The 17,711-nt window shown below is 45.1% G+C and overlaps 1 protein-coding gene across 1 annotated transcript in view; it reads right to left on the bottom strand.

Moving 5' to 3' along the window:
* DYNLT2B (dynein light chain Tctex-type 2B) overlaps positions 1–17,390 on the bottom strand; it is a 37,001-nt gene extending 19,611 nt beyond the window's left edge. Inside the window, exons 1-2 of the mRNA XM_085635917.1 lie at positions 17,203–17,390; positions 7,417–7,550 (exon numbers count right to left, since the gene is read on the bottom strand). Coding sequence (XP_085492043.1) covers positions 7,417–7,550; positions 17,203–17,273 — 205 coding nt within the window. The 5' untranslated portion in view covers positions 17,274–17,390. The remainder of the gene's footprint in view (positions 1–7,416; positions 7,551–17,202) is intronic.
* Positions 17,391–17,711: the final 321 nt, after the last annotated feature.

Genomic DNA, 17,711 nt, shown 5'->3' with positions numbered 1-17,711 from the left:
AGGCGAAAAGGGAGATGGCTCGACTCCCTGGCTCCCTGGCTCTGTTATCTCAATACTGGCTCTGTTATCTCAATACATGCTCCCCTTACAGCTGCTTACAGCTGCTTTTTTTTTTCCGTTGCGTCAAATTCCAGTCGCCTTTTGTAAATCTTCTGGCGTCCTCCTGGACACCCTGGAACCAGGAACCAGACAAACCGGAGAAACCGGAGAAACCCCCAGCAACCTCGTCTGCCGCAGAACCACCTTGTCCACCAAATGCGTGAGGCTCGGTGGGGTGGGAGCAGCCTTGATCCCATCGTGCCACTTTTAATCTCCTGTATATCCAATATTTCCAAATCATCTAATCCAATTGGTTTTTCATTTTTTATATCAGGATGGATGGGTATATTTAGGATATCCTGGTCCGAAATTTGAAATTCCAGCTCCTTCCTTTGCAGGTTGCAATCTCCGTTTTGAGGAGTACTTTGGATGATTTGCCTACTATATTTTTCCGTACTTATCGGCTTTATTGGAGTCTGTAGTTTATCGTTTTCCGTATCCTTATCCATAGTGATAAGAGCACCAGCAGGGTCTTTCATAAATTCAAACTTATTAGGGATTTTTCCAGATTTTGCGAACATTCTGGCTATTGGGGAAATTAAAGTTTGATTTGCACCCTCCATCTTCACTTTTACCTTTGGCTGTTGTATTTTCTTTGTACGTCTGACCGTTGTTCCCGTTATTCTCACTCTGCCAGAACGCATATTTCCTTATTTTCTTCCTATAGAGAGCTTTGATTTTGGCGAAGGTGGTATGCACAGATTCCCTTCCCCAATATGCAATAAACTGGGTGGTATATATACTCTCCTCTGTTTACCGCTCAGATTATACACCACTCGCCACTTCTCATTCAGCCTTCAGCCTACCTGGCTCAATTGCCCTGTAATAGTTGACAGCTGCCTTCCAGGAGGGAAAGCAGAGACAAGGGCAGAATGAAGAAACCGAACACTACCTCCGAACACTGTAGCAATTGTAGCACAGGACCTCAAATAATTGTTGGTGATAGAGGGCACCCTTTGCTATCTCCGCCTAGTTCACCTGGATCAGGTTATACAGGTTATCTATGCTGTACATAAGAACTTTCAATGTTATTCCAAAACCTTTCTCCTCCCCTTCAACTACTAACCTTGCTCCCTCAGTACACAGTACACTGTTCACCGTTCTCAGTTCGCAAATTCTCAGTCAGTCGTTCATTCACAGTTCGCAAAACACAGTCATCTACAATTGTACTCACTGAATTCACTGAACTGCTGTGAAGAGGAGAGCACCGAGAGTGGAGGAGCGGATGAGAGCACCAGTCGAGCACCAAACGAGCACCAATCGAGCACAAGGCGAAAAGGGAGATGGCTCGACTCCCTGGCTCCGTTATCTCAATACTGGCTCTGTTATCTCAATACATGCTCCCCTTACAGCTGCTTACAGCTGCTTTTTTTTTTCCGTTGCGTCAAATTCCAGTCGCCTTTTGTAAATCTTCTGGCGTCCTCCTGGACACCCTGGAACCAGGAACCAGACAAACCGGAGAAACCCCCAGCAACCTCGTCTGCCGCAGAACCACCTTGTCCACCAAATGCGTGAGGCTCGGTGGGGTGGGAGCAGCGGCGGTGGCGGTGACAGCCAGTCCTCCAGGCGCTCAGCTCGGCACAGGGCACAGGGCACAGGAAACAGGGGCAGAGGCCGCAGCAGGCCGCAACACCCCCGCCACCAGCAACAGCAGCTGCTCACCCAGCCTCGGGGCCGGGGGCGCGTCCAACGTCCACGTCCACGTCCAACCTGACCGACCGACCAGGTCCGAGTGTCGAATCCTCGCTCAAAGCGCTCCGTTAGCTCCCTCTAGCGACCAGTTGCCGTTTGTCCCAACTTCTGCTCATTCATGTTCATTAGTGCTTTACACAGTCTCCTCTGTGGTGATCTTCTGATTGCAGGTGTGCAGATAGTCACCACAGATAGCGAGTTTGTCAGCCAGATTTGTGGGGTTGCCAATCACACTGTTTTTGTGGATGAGGCACCTGTTTTTAAAGATGGTGTTGGCTGGCAAGGGGAACCAGGAGAGTTCCAGCTGTGTGGGTCTGATGAAGGAATACTTCTTCAGACCCTTGAGGCATCCTGCAGGGAGTAGGATGCCGTGAATGTGGTCCAATGTGTAGTCTGGCGTCCCATGGTCAGAGCTTGCCACTCAGCCTTATTTAAAATGACCCCACTAGGAGTAAAATGTGATAGAAAGGTGTCAAAGGTATTTCCATCTACCTGATGTACATATTTGTAATTTAATGAGTAGTTTTGCGTGGTTCAATGACTGGACAATACTTATTGAAGGTTGTTCTTGGGCGCCAGTGAATTGAGGTTGCTAGCCCACACCACCTCCCCAGAGTAGGCCCTGGACTCCTCTGCTTCACCACCTTGAGTTCACCAATGAGGCAATGGCTCCTAGTAATAACAAAATTGTGAACCTATTGCTTGTGAAGGACTCAAATCCTTCACTCCTAATAAACAGGGCCATGAGATTCCGGGATGATTTTTGCTTAATCGTGGATTTGCCACATTTGTCAAATAATCCATCATCTGCAGATTTGAATAACAACTTTGTTTCTAGCCCAAATGAATCAAAGGTCAGTAAAACACGTTCCAGCCCAGTGAAAGGCTCTTTGCCAAGTTTGACTGGTCATCTTTCAGGTGCTTTTGCTCAATTTGGTTGTTAATGGAGGTCAAATATTTGCCCAAACAATGTTACCGCATGTAAAAAAGATAGAATAATGCAGTACTGATAGTACAAAATGTGCCACATTATGCAGCATAATTTGCCCTTTCTTGATACATATTCTGGTCCTCCCCTGCTGCACATTTCTAGTGGTCGAGCTAATAACCCTATTTCTTACACATGGCTACGGGGACCTGAATAATTTGTTTTGATATCCCTTCCCACCCACAGCTCTACTTCATCTGCATTAATTATGGAGACTGAAGAACTCAGAGTGCTGAATCTTGCGTTACCCCAAAATGACGCAGCCTGTTTTGCTTGCTTTGCCTGCCATTAGTGGTGTTGTAGGGTGTAGAGGTAATACTTAAAACTTTTGGCCAATCAGTTTTTTCTAGCTCTTTATTGATGATGTGCTTTTGGATAATATTTAAAAAACTTTATTGTTTGATTATTTAAAATCATTAAAATTAGGGAACACTTTGTAGTGAATAAAAAATAAAAATAAAAGAGGAGCCGCTAATACAATAGTTAAAAACTATGATATTAAAAAAATTACATTGGGCCAGAGAATCCTGGATTTAAGTTTACATGATTTTCCAATGACATACTTATCTGAAAAAGGACATGTGCCGGGAGGTACAAACACTTTATTATTTAAAAGGGTGTGGTTCGATTAAAAACACTTTTAAAAAAAGTAGCAGACTTAGCACCAGTCCCTAAGAGTCCGGCTATCCAGTATGGTCTCAAGTATCCCCAGGAAGGAAAAAAACGGTGATGGGATAACAGGCACTCATGCGGTGTTAAAAATATTTCCGCTTTTGAGCCAAACTTGGTAACCCGGATGTTAACCATCGTGTTTTCCGGATTCATGGCTGCGATGATGGCTTGACGATAGGATCGGACACTAAGTTTGTTCCATTTGCCCCGTAGCAGCATCCTTCTGTCGGTAAGTAAGGCGGGACAGACACATACCACATGCTCAATCGACTCAGAGGCGCACCCGCAACCCCCTGCACTCGGTATAGACACATGAACGGCGCTGCCCGGTAGATGATGCAGGAAAGGCCATTCACCCATCCTCAGGGCCCAGAATCTTTTTTTCCATAGTACTACATAAGTGCTTGATAGATATGGTGCCACTACAGCGGGCTTGAACCCCCATAGGACCGTCCAGGCATGTTTTCTTATTGCCAGTCGTGCCCTGTCTGAGTGAAAAGACCAGAGTCGGACTCCTTTTTTGATATATGTTTTTAGAGTCTGCTGGGGTGGGATGGTTCCCCAGTATTCGTTTGCATCAAGCATTTGCAGTGAGTGTTCTAGATAGCGTCTGTGTTTTTGCCCCACTTGGCTGGACGATATTTCTTGCCACAGCTTAGCCTCCAAGCTTCCTTTCCTCGAGTTATGCCACTTATTGCACACTTAATGAAGGCACCGGCCCCAACCTCACGATGGTCTATGAGGCCAACCTCAAGTCTTAACTGAGCTGGGGATGAAGATTTCAGTAGATGCCATACTCGCTGTGTTTTTGGATAATATTGTTGAGCTGATCAATTTGTATGCAGAACAGTATTTGAGGGCCAGCAGTCCCACACGTAAGACTCTGATGTGTTCAGTTACGTCTTTAGACATAGATGAAAAATCATCTTCTACCTATAGATGGTTTATTTTAAATTTAAAGAAAACAAAAACGTGCAGTTTGTAGTTGAAGGTTTTATTTTTTTTCTGCATGTGCTTTGTGTGTGTGTGATCTGTTCATTCTGGGAGTTTTAGCAATGTGTGGCGTGGACCTTCTTCGGGATGTGTGAGTAGCGTTTGGCTGGCAGTGATGTGGACTGGTGATTGGATTGTGCTGTGTGTGGACTGGCATTTGGTTGGTGATGTTTGTAGACTGGTGTGTAGCTGGCGATGTGTGTGGTGGCGGTTCACTGGTGGCATGTGTGTTTGGTGTAGTGGCAGTCGACTGACGATGTGTGTAGTGGTGGCTGGCTAGCAGTATGTGTAGTGTCTTGCTGCTGGTGTGTTTGTAAGTTGGTTGATGTCTGGGGGATTGGTGGCGTGACTGGTGGGTCAATCCTGAGTGCATATGAAGGTGAAGAGCTCTTGAATGGTGCAGTTTGTTGATGTAATTGTAATATGTTGATCACGTGGCTGGAAATGAATATTTTTCGGTGCGCGACACATAGCCTGTAAAGCGGTTGCGGTGTCTTTACAGCTCACAAGGTGCGAGTCACAGGTTCAGTATTCTGACATTTCAATTGTCTTATTGAGTGATTTCTGAATCTTCATTTTCGTGAAATTATTTATTAATAAAATTTACATATTTAACTTTCCACTCACCCTCGTGTCAAACCCAACCAGTATGTGTGAGTACTTGAGTAGTCAATGGCTGTGCAGTAATATTTGTATTTCCTGAATTTCACTGCCAGGGTGTACAATGTCTCTAGGGAAAAACTAACTTCACTGGACATTTTCATGTAAACTAGAGACCAAGGGACTCCAGAGTAGTTTGCCTCGTGTGGATCCCGTTAGGTTTTGTTACCCAGAAACCATTGCAAACCTCAAACACTGGCTAAAAAACAAACACACATTTTAATCAAATTTATGTGAGTGAAAGTACGGGAATCTGTGGAAAGCCACACCTTTCCAACCACTCTGCTTTTCCAAATGTCTGCAGATAAAAATGGTACTTGTCCTGTTTGGATGGGTCTAATGCCTGTGAGAGAAAGGGATCCAAAACTCAATGTGGCAACATCAACATAAGTGGAAACTGTGTTTTTTGGGCCTGGTCTTGCCCACCACCCAGGGAAACCTACCAGACGTAGACATTTCTGAAAACTAGACACCCCTGGGAGTCCCCTCGTGTGGATCCTTTGAGGTTTTCGTTCCCATAATAGTGTGTAAATGTCAAACTTTGCCTAAAACAGCAAATTTTCCTTTTTTGTGGTATAAAGTTCCAGAATCTGCATAGATCCACAAAATGTTGACTACCCAATATTCTCCCACTTGTCTCAATGAAAGCACGAGCCCACTCATGTGGCTAGGCCTAGTGCACGCTACAGGAACTGATCAAACCAGGGTCCATGGGAGTTCTCACATGGGTGTCAATGATGTGTTTTGGGTCCTTTCCTGCAGTGGGCACTAGGCCCAGCCACACAAGAAAGGTACTGGTTTTATTAGGAGACTTGGGGAAATGCTGGGTAGTAGAAAATGTGTGGCTTCCCGCATATACCAGAAGATTGCTACACAGAAATGTAAGGAAAATCAGTGTTTTTAGCCAAACTTTGAGATTTGCAAGGATTCTAGGTAAGAAAACCTAGAGAGGGTCACAAAAGTCATACCACCCTGGACTCCTCCATGTGGCTACTTTGCAGAAACGTATGGATTTGGTAGGTTTCCCTGGGTGCTGGATGAGCTACAGCCCAAAATTCACAGCTACCCATACTGTAAAAAAAAAGTGTGGAATCTGAAGGGAAGTTTCCTGGTTGAGTTTTTGGGCATTTTTGTTGCAGGCGCTAGGCTTAGCCACACAAGTGGAGTACCGTTTTCATCAGGCAACATGAAGGAACACAGATTAGTAGAATGCTTGTTATTACACATTGGATTTCTTTGAATTTGTGGCTTCCTAATGTAAGGTAGTGAGAAAGAAAGAAACCCTTCTGCAAAAACACCTCTAAATCACAGGATTGTAAAGGCAACCCCAAATTCAGACGTGTACAAATAACCACTGTTCCTAAACTCAAAATACAAAGGAATTCTACCCATCTTGCATTCCTTTTATTTAACCATATAAATTGCTGAATAGTCAGTACAGAATGAAAAGCCATTGTAAGGAGCCCCTGGTGTTGGCTCTGGGTCCCTCAGATTCTTGTAGAACCTATAAATCCTATATATCCCTGTGGACAGAAGGGTCTAGTGGACATAACAGTATATTGCTTTTGTAAACCTGCCATTGCGACAATAAGTTATAGATGAAAATGTAGTCACAAATGGCAGAATGTTTCTACTAATTTTCATTATTTTATATCCACAGTTTTTTGTGAAAGCCTTGAGGGATCTATACAAATGACCCCTTGCTGAATCGAGAATGTGGTCTAATTTTCAAAAATGTATAGCTTTCTGGGAACACCCATGAGTTTTGCATTAATTTCCACCAAGTAGGTTGAAACCACAAAAATTAGGAAAGTGGGCTAACTCTTAAAAAAAAAATTTAAAACTGTGGTTACAAAAAGCTGTTTTTTTAGCAGTTAAGTGCTATTCACAGTATTGTTTTCAGTTCCAAACACGATTAATATTCTCAAATATACACTGCAATGTAGTAATATGAAACTTGCCTCAGAAAGTGGTTTTGTTAAGTGCAGAAGCCCAGCAAAGACTACCATTAAACCTGGTTATTAGAGGCTGCAGATGGTCATTGACTTTGGGTGTACAGAGTTACACAGCGTAGTATGGAGAGAGGCCTAAATCAACAGCACAGACATACATGCTCGGTGCTAGATCAAATGTGCATGGAAATATATTTTTTAAAAGACCTTGAGGCAGAAATTATTTTTGAAAACAGCGGAAAGTCTCGATTCTGTGATTATCTTTCACTTCAGATTAACCACACCAAACAACGGTAAGCATGATAGATACCAGTCAAAGAAAGCCTGTGAATAATGCCCTCTGAAGTAAAGAACGATTACCTTTCAGTTTATTTTTAATATTTTCAGATAGAGATATTGTCATATCCGGAACTTCTGTAGGGTCATAAAGTTTGTTGGATAACTCTGCCTTGAGCATGGTACGAAGTATTTCTTTCACAGTACTTGTTTTGAACCTAATAGGGGAAAAGAAAAACAAATCCTATCAACCTAGAACCTCCATGATCCACCATTGACAAAACATACATATCCCCCCCCTTGTTTTCCATGACACACTTGGTGCAAGGGCTCTTTTTTAACTGTCTACCATTTTGCAAACGAAAAGCCATGGAAAGGAAGAGGTAAATATTTCAATCCAACACAAGACATGTCATTGTTGCCTAAACTGTTTCATAAACTTCGAAAGTGATAATACTGAGGAAATTAACAGTCCGGATACAAGCAACCATTGTGCCTGAGATGTTCTAATTTTGTGGAGATTTAAGATGGCTGTGCGGTACAAGCTGCTTTACATGACCCCTCCTCAGATGCTGTGGAAGATGAAGATCTTCTTCAATATGTAGCTGCAAGGACCACTCTCAGAAGGAGCAATAATAACACACGAGTAGACCTGGAAAACTCAGCATCACACAGATCATACCCAGCACCCTTCCTGGAAGCGAAAGTCAAGGCACAAGCTAACAACTCCTATTGAGATGCACCAACTCAACCTGGTACAATAAACCATATCACCCTATATCAAGAGTCTCTGCACAGTAATATCTTCTGCAATGTGTTGACATGTGAAGTAATATTAGGAAGGATCTACACTTAAAACATTCAGCTGAGCGCCAGCCCTACTACAAGAGGCCCACCTATCAGATTCTAACTCAAGAACACTACAGAGAAGCTGGGTGGGACTCTGACATCTACGTTGGAGCTCTGGAAAATGAAAACTGATGGGCAAATATCTAAAGGCTATACCAACCGAGAGCAGACTCGCGGCCTGATTTACAAGGAATGTATTGTGAGTTCTCAAAGATAAATTAACACCGACTTTTAGAAAAACGCTTAGTAAACCCTGAAGCCCTGTCTATAAATGCGTGCAAGATCAAAGCCAAACTAAATTCCTACTTATCACAGCACTAACATCTATGCACCAACTCAGACTCATTCCAAATTCTGCAAGGACAGTGATATCTACTAAACCACCACAAAGGAAGCTGCGATTCAGTGGAGAAGCTGAAACTTCCATCTTGATTCTCTTGTGGCTTGTCTGGCTGTAAGCAAGGTTTGTTGGCTTGTTCATTGGAGCACTAATGTGGCTTGCAAGTGTCACGTGGTGCCCAGTTAATCACCAGCCAATGCAAAAACATCCTGCAAGAGGTGCACTGAGTTTTCAAACATACAAGTTAAATATAATGGCCTATCTGATGTATATGTGAAAGAGTTAATAAAATGGTCTTTTCATATTCACACTATTCATAGCTCAGATACTATAACATCTTCATTAACAAAAACATGGCTAGCACCATCTTAATTTGCATTGTTGGCTCAGACCACATGCAAATCTGACAGGAAGTTGACAATACACTCAACAACAAAACCATCACAAGGGCAAGACCATCCATAACTATATAATGAGAAGTCACTCATCCTTCAAACATTAAGATTAAGTTGCCTTGATGGAGTCTCCATTCAGCGCGCAGAATAAGGACTTGCCTGCTTGCAATATCAAGCTCATGGCGCATATGCATGATCCATGTTCACTCATGACGAACAAGCAGTACCAAGAAGCCAGATATCGCTGGAGCTGGGGAACTCTGGACAGGGGTGCATGCCCATTACCATGCATGGGGACTTTTCTGTCCCAACACTTGCGTGGTCGTTACTATTGGATGAAATTATGAAGAAAGAGGAGTTTAAGACAGGAGCTTGTTTTTACTGCTTGAGAGTTTGTCTCAAAGTGGTGATACAATGAGCCTTTCAGGGAGGCTGTGAATGCTTGGGTTCGAATCCCATCCTCGTCGCCAATTACATGTAGTATCTTACTGAAGACATGCAGTCTGTATCAGGTTTGTAGGTCCTTTATTCCAAACCCCTGCATCAAGGGACATCCAACACGAACAAGGTACAAGCAAAGAATGACCCAAGGGAATACTGTAGTAAATAACCTCAAGAATGCAGTAATAGATAGAGGTTGTAGTTTATTCGATAGGATCCTCCAGCCTCTCACAGTGGTCTCAACATTCTAAGCGGAGCTTCAGCTCCAACATTCTAAGCCTGGGCGAGCCCATTAGGGGAGGGAGAGGGGGGGGGGGGGAAGGAACAACGGGAAAAGGACCAGATTACAACACATCTCCCTGTGAACAGAGAAAATTAAACATGAGTTAACATATGAGAGGAACACTTCCCCTTAGCCCACAAGCCAAAAATAAGAGTTACATTTTACAGTTTCAGTTAGAGAATAATGCACCAGGAACAATGTAAACCTACAACAGTTCCTTACAGCTGAAGGCTACTACCTCAAAAGGCATGAGAGTGGGACAGGGAAATTAAGGTCCCATTTTGTAGTCCGATTGCCAAGTTGGAGGTTTACGCACCCTTGTCACTTTGGGTTCCCCACTCATGGGCATTACAGGACTACGCTCATTCTCATACATGGGTTTGACCCCTGTAGTGCTTGGACAACTAGCTATGTTGTCCATACTCCACATGCCTCCGTCTTCCAGCACAACTGTGTTGTTGTTAACCCGAGTTATTCTCAGTGGTTTGGTAAATGAGGAAGTCTTGGATTTAGACAGGGACGGCCTCTTAACCACCACCCACTGGCCTTCATTCCATTTTTTCTGTGAAGATCCCCAACGACTGTCGTACCTGCGCTTGTACTCTTGTTGATGTTTGTGAGTTTTCTCCAGCACCACATCTCTGTCCACCCACACCGGAGTTCCTCCGTTTAGCCAGTTAGGGGTGAGTTTGGAACCAGGATTCCTGCCTTTGAGAGAAACAAACGGTGACACTCCAGAGACAGCATTGGGCGAAGTATGGTATGACCACAGCATTTTCCTAATGGCTTCCTCCACCGGAACCTGGGTGCTCAAAGCAAGCTGGATGGTGTCCTTTAACATCCTGTTTGCCCTTTCCACCAGTCCATTGGCTTTGGGACAGTAGAGTGGGGCCTTGATGTGTGAGATGGACAGCATGGACATGAACTGCTTCATCTCCTCTGATACGAATTGAACTCCGTTGTCCGTTATTATGACGCCTGGTATACCCTCCATGGAAAAGACGTCTCTCAAAAAACTCAATAGTGCCGCGGTGGTTATGGAAGAAACCATTCTCGTTACAATCCAATGAGAGTGGTAATCTATGAGGACAAACATGAACCTCTGAGATTGGTTCAGTAGGTTTAGGGGACCAATTATGTCCAAACCCAACTTTTCCCATGGTACGGTGGGGACTTCCACCGGGCTTAACGGTGCTTTGCGAACAACTTTGGTTTTGTCACAACAACCACAGGCTGCACAGTTCTTTACTTGATCCTCCACTAGTGAATCCATTCCGGGAAACCAATAGTGTTGTCTGATTTTGCTTTTCGTCTTGCTCCTCCCTGGGTGGCCCTCGTGGGCAATCTGTACTACTCTTTCATACATGTTTTTCGGAGGAATGATCTTGCTTCCTCTACAAATTTGGTTATCAACAATAGATAATTCATCTTGTACTGGCCAAAAACGGCGCATAGATTCCGGCACCTCCTGTTTGTTAGCAGGCCAACCTTTGCTTATCCAATTCCTGAGTGTAGCGAAATCTCTGTCATCACTTATGGATTTCTCCCACTCCTCTCGATTGATTGCAGGAATTTCAAACAACAGAATTGTCTCCTCCGGTGGGTTTTGCATCGGGTTCCCATTGGTCATTGGTAGTCTGGAAAGACAGTCCGCTACCCTATTCTCACTTCCTGGGACATATATCATGGTGTAGTTGAACCCTTGTAGACTCAGCACCCATTTAGAGATACGGGGAGTGGTATTTTCCAAGCGTTTAGTGGAGAATAACGGTAGTAAAGGTTTGTGGTCCGTTCTCAACACAAACGGGATGCCCCATAAGAAATACTTAAAGTGGTTTATGGCCCAGTAGCATGCCAAAGCTTCTTTTTCTATTGTCGAGTAGTTCAATTCTGCGTCTCTCAACGTTCTGGAAGCAAAGGCGATTACACTCTCTTGACCGTTAGACCTCTGCGTTAGTGAAGCTCCCAAACCCTTCGCGCTAGCATCAGTGGTGAGAGTAGTTTTTGCATTAGGATTGAAGGCACTCAGAATGGGTGCATCACCAATGGCCTCCTTGATGAGTTGGAAAGCTGATTGGTGATCTTGTTTCCACTCGAATTCAACCCCCTTCTTCAGTAACTCTCTGAGGGGACGCACCTGATCTGCAAAGTTTTTGACGAACTTTGACATGTATTCCGCCAACCCCAGGAATGATTTGAGTTCATCCTTGTTGGTGGGTGCAGGGGCTAGTTTTACAGAGTCCACCAGACTGGATTTGGGTTTGATTCCCTCACTCGAGATGGTGTGACCTAGATAAACTACAGATTCCACCCCAATTTTACATTTGTCCTTCTGAGTGGTGAAACCTGCCCTACTGAGTCTGGTCAACACTGCTTCCAGAGTTTTATTGTGTTCTTCAACTGACGCACCGTGAATCAAGATGTCGTCCTGGAAACAGAGAACTTTTCCCAAACCTTGTAGTATGTGTTGCATGACGCGTTGAAACACCGCTGCCACCGATGCCAGGCCAAAAGGTAATCTGGAAAACTGATAAGCTCCATGCGGGGTTATGAATGAAGTGAGGGGCTTCGAATCCGGGTGGAGAGCGACTTGGTGGTACGCCGAAGATAGGTCTAGGACAGTAAAGACCTTGGCTCCATGGATGGCGGACAGCATTTCGTTGATGTTGGGGAGGGGATGTCGGTCAACCCAAATGTTAGAGTTCAAGTCCCTGAGGTCAACGCACAGACGGATCCCCTTGTTACCCCCTTTGGCTGCTACCACAATGGGCGCCAACCATTCAGAGCTCTCAATCCTCTCGATGATCTTACACTCTTCCAACCTGTCCAGCTCCTTCTTAAGCGGTTCCCTCGTCAACAGCGGGATAGACCTAGGTTTGTGGATGATGGGTCTAGCATTGGCTTTAAGTTTGATTTTGTGGAGGAAGCCTTTCAGGAGTCCGAGCTTGTCCGTAAACACCTCTGGGAAACGATTGCAGACTTCCATTCCCACACTGGCCCTGTCGATCAGGTACACCGGTTCCGTCGCGTTGGGGTCCAGTTTGATTCCTAAATCCTTTTGGTGTTTCCACCCTAGTAGGTTGGAACCATTCTTTGTGATGTAGACCTTCCCCACAGTTGATCTGTCCTTAAAATTGATGTTCATGAGACGCATTCCTACCAGTGGTATAGGATCCTGATTATAACCCCCTGGTTTGATGTCTGGAGCTAACAGACTATACACTCCTGTTCCCGACTTAGCCCGAAACGTGGCTTCATTGACGAGTGTATATGGGGAACAGGAATCAGCGTAGACCTCATACTTGACGTTGTCCAGAAATATTTCACATTTGGGGTAGGAAATGCCGTTGCTTTCTGAACCATTGGAAACTTGGAACACTATATCCTCGCTAGGTAGTTGTTGTTCCTGCTCACTGGCTATCATGTGGGTGACACTGTTTTTCGCATTGTGGCATAGTTTGGAGAAGTGGCCTCTTTTCTTGCACTTGCTGCATATAACACCCCTTGCAGGACAGCTAACGCTGTTTGCTAGATGATTGGGATTTCCGCATCTGTAACATTTCAACTTGTTACCCGATGCAGTATGTACTTCAGTACTGGAAGATGAAGGTTTGTGTTTGTGGTCTTTAACGGAGATCTTGTGTACACTGCTCTCCGCAACTTGTTTTACCTCCACGGCTTCCTTCATTTCATTCATGCAATAAGCTGTATGCTCTATGCTTTTAGCAATATCAATAGCACGTTTTAAATCAGGGGCTTCTGCAAGAAGTCTTTCTTGGATCTTCTTGTTACTGGTACACCTTACAAGCTGATCTCTAATTAGTGACTCCGTTAATACACCAAACTCACACGTAGAGGCTAAACCCCTCAGAACAGCAATGTAATTTATCACCTTTTCGTTCTTTCCCTGAACACGCATAAAAAATTTGTGGCGTTCCAACACAATATTAATTTTATCTCCGAATTGAGCTTCCAATTTCAACAATGTTAACTGATATACATCATGTTGGATATCTCCCTCGCCCCCCACTCCCTCATTAGCATTTTCAACAATAGCATCAGGCAAATCATCAAAGATATCCCTCCCATGCTTTCCCAGATTGTGTAGTAGGACATGTTGTTTACGCACTGCAGAAAACCTGTCCCCCCCAATGGCAATAAGGTAGGACTCAAACAGGTTTACCCATTTTTTCCAGGGAATAGTAGGATCCCCGCTCTCATCCAGGAATGGAGGGGGTTGGGACATGGCAAATGCAGACATTATGAAGATCAGAGAGGAAGAGAAAAGTAGAAGAGGGGAGAAAGGGACTAAAGAAAGAGAAGAGGGGAAAAATGAGGTGAGGAAACGAAAGAAACGGGTGGTAGACTGGTACTGGATGACAATAAGGAATAAGGGAATAAGTTACAAAACCAGTTGTACACCCCAAAGTGTAATAGGAAAGGACCCAAGGAGAAAACCCAATGCAGAAGAAACAGAAACTTGCGTGTGCTGAGCCTGTCAGCGAAAACGAGGCAGGCTAGAAGATCTTGAAAAACTAGAAAAAAAGAGTTAATCTTTTCCAGCAGGGGGAGCAGTCCTGAAGAAAATAAAGAGCAGTGTCTTTCCACGGAGCGGCCTCTGGGGAGTTCAGTCAGAGGAGGGCGGAGACACCGGCACTAGGAGGAACGAAGGACGCTACACTGACGAGACAGGAAATCAGAAGGAGACCTCATCGCTGAGGAAAGGCAGCTCACGCGTAATTGGCACACAGCTTCTCTCACGACGTGGCGCTGAAAGCGGGGACCAACAGCAGCTTGCTCTGGATACCAGCCGAACACCAACAGTAGCGCAATAAATGCCAGGTCAGCGCCGATCACCTCATACCACCGTAGTATGGTTCATCGGGAGGGAAGCTGGGGAGGCGTCCCAAACTGGAGCGGCAGAAAACAGGAAATCGATCACCACAGCTGACGGGACTCGAGGAAACCAGCGCAGGCGTCTCACAGTGAAACTCTCCAACACGGGGTCCGCAGCGTCGAAGGTGTATACCGCATACAAATCCCTCACGAGGCGGCCAGTGAGGTAGAACGGGATGCAGAGGGGCGACAACCAGCAGGAAAGTCCGATGAGAGGCAGCAGAATACTGGGGGAAGGATCCGGACCGTCCCCAGTACGGTGAGTTGTATCGTCGCCAAATAAATGTAGTAAATAACCTCAAGAATGCAGTAATAGATAGAGGTTGTAGTTTATTCGATAGGATCCTCCAGCCTCTCACAGTGGTCTCAACATTCTAAGCGGAGCTTCAGCTCCAACATTCTAAGCCTGGGCGAGCCCATTAGGGGAGGGAGAGGGGGGGGGGGGGGAAAGGAACAACGGGAAAAGGACCAGATTACAACACATACTACTACAGCATACAATTCTGGAACATTCTGCAACATTTACAATAGCAAGGTTCTGGTACTACTAATGGAACTGACTTACCCATAACGCACTATACTACACATTGCTCTGTCCTTACTGAAATTGAAGAGTACAGGAAGCAAGGTTGTCTTCTTTTAATTATGTGATGCTTTAAATATGTGAGAAGATTCAAATGAGCTTTCTGTTTTTGTGGTCTTAGACAAAGGACATGTGTTACATGTTGTGTGTGATTTTCGTCCTGTGTCTGGAGGAAATGGCTTGTATTCTGCAGTGTCCCCTTTAAAGAGGGAGGCATGTTATATCTGGTTTGTCCTTTCTCTTGCAAGGTATGTGTAATGTCATTATTCTTTGAGTGTTACATGTTTTTTTAAAATCTTTTTATTAAACAATCCTACAAAATCAACACCAGTGACGTCATATTTGTCGCAGATCAGGTATCAAAACAACAAAATAGACCGCCACAGCTCCGGATAGGGACCAAATAAATAAACAATGCTCCTAATAAACCGTGGCATGGAAGTTTCACAAGACAGCATTTTAGTGTTAATTACATCAATCTACAGCGTCAGCCAAGGGCTCACACAAGCCTCCCCTGTATTAATTCCAACTGCCCCATAGTTTGTTCCATTTATTCGGGCAGCCCCTACCAGAGTGGTATTGTGTTACATGAAGTTATGAGAACATGCACTTAACTGTCAGTTGGCCCCTTCGCTGCGCATATCAACATCTCTTCTCCTGGAGGGGAGTTGGCTGTTTTGGACTTACACGAATAAAGAAACTACAGCACACTCTGATGTGTTACTGTGTATTCTTAATGTAGACGTGCGGGCAAACATACAAAGAAATCGGAACTGCGAGTAAAGACAACTAGACATGCTAGCAGGTAATGCCCTGTTGTCCTTATATGGAAGCAAAAGTTTCTGGGCTTCACTTCACATACAGGGCCCCCATTTACAAAATACAGAGGCCACATCCTGCCCCAGTATATAGGAAACTGCCCACTTTCGGATTACCCCCTACAACATGTTTGCCAGCCCTCCCGATTCAGGCAGAAGAATGCCGATTTCAAGGTTAGTCTCCCCTCTCCTGATTCCTCAGCCGGCTTCAGCCAACAGGGACTGGTCTTGTGTAACTCAGAGTATGCACTGCCAATAACCTAATCCTACAGGCTAGTGTGCAACATTTTTGCCAAACGCTCTCTTCCTGCTATAGCACTTTCTCCAAGCTCCTGACAGGTAAGGAAAAAAAAACATACATTTGCATTTCTGATATCCGATCCTGCAGCAGCACACTTTTAAGTCACATACATGACAATAGGCCAGATTCAGGTCTCAGTAAAAGTAAATGGGAGAAATACATTCTCCTGATTATTATTTTTTAAATCTCCCACTTTCTTCTTCTAAAAGTTTGGCATGTATGCATACAATGTGACCTGCAATGTTACTGGTGCTCATGTAAACGCTCCAATACCTTCGGGACGAGTTCCAGTTAGAGTCCTATCCTAGCCACTCAACCTATGACATGCAGGGCCGTGACCTACTCTTCCTCGCTCCATGCCCCGTGCTGGTAAACTGAAGCACTTCCGCCTGCCCACCCTCCCTATACAGAGCCCTTCTTGAAGGACATGTCACAATCTCCTTCCTACTTGCCAACAGAGCCGATTGAGGCGGGAGACTCCCGTTTTTTAAGCCCAAAATGGCTTTCTTTTAGCAGTATCCCACCAAAAAACGCCCACGCTACAATGTATGTCAAAGAAGAAATTAACCCCCCCCCCCCCGATTTTTTTTTCTAAATCTCCCACAATTTTGGCAGGCATGCCCTGTCCACTCCGAGTCATTTTGGGCATGTATGCCCTCTCTGCTCAGGGTCCTTTTGGCATGTGTGCCCTCTCCCCTCAGGGCCCTTCTGGCATGCATGCCCTCTCCCCTCAGGGTCCTTCTGGCATGAATAGCCCTCACCCCTCAAGGTTCTTTTGTCATGCATGCCCTCTCCCCTCAGGGTCCTTCTGGCATGAATAGCCCTCTCCCCTCAGGGTTCTTTTGTCATGCATAACCTCTCCTCTCAGAGTCCTACCCACCACCTGTCCCTGTCCCGGTCCCACGAGCCCAGCACAGGGCTCTAGCTCAGCCGCGGCACCCGAGCCCACCCCCGGGCCTCTCACTTATGATGGTAGTTGGGCCGGATGGAGTAGGAGTTCTCCAGCGCGGTGCTCGGGACCTCCACCTCTCCCATGGTAGATCCCGTCCTTACGGCTCAAGCTCAACTTTTCAACATGTCCGCGTCCGCTCCCCTGGACCGGTCACCATAGCAACGCGCGAGACAGCGACAACTTCCGCCCGTACCCGCAGCGTCGGTATCACACGGAAAGATATGGCGCCCGCGCCTCCGCCATCTTGGAACGGGTAGCAAGGTCTCAGTAGCCAAGGATCCTCTCTGTCCACGACTCTGCACATGATTAAGGACACTTAAGGCGGCGTGAATTATAAGCACTTCAGCACCTACGGGTTTTGTAGAATACAATGTTTAATATGCTTTCACGCAAAAGCCACCTGTTTGGATAGTTTAAAACAAGCATTGGCATAGCCAATAGGCCTCGCGTTTGGGACCTTATAAGTATTTATGCAGTACAATATTCTTAGTGCAAAAACATCAACTGTTGCATGGCTAAAC

This window comes from Triturus cristatus, chromosome 11 (genome assembly GCF_964204655.1).
Source record: "Triturus cristatus chromosome 11, aTriCri1.1, whole genome shotgun sequence".
Classification (NCBI taxonomy): domain Eukaryota; kingdom Metazoa; phylum Chordata; class Amphibia; order Caudata; family Salamandridae; genus Triturus; species Triturus cristatus.
Note: the sequence above shows the minus strand (reverse complement) of the source record. Positions and strands in the feature narration are given on the sequence as shown.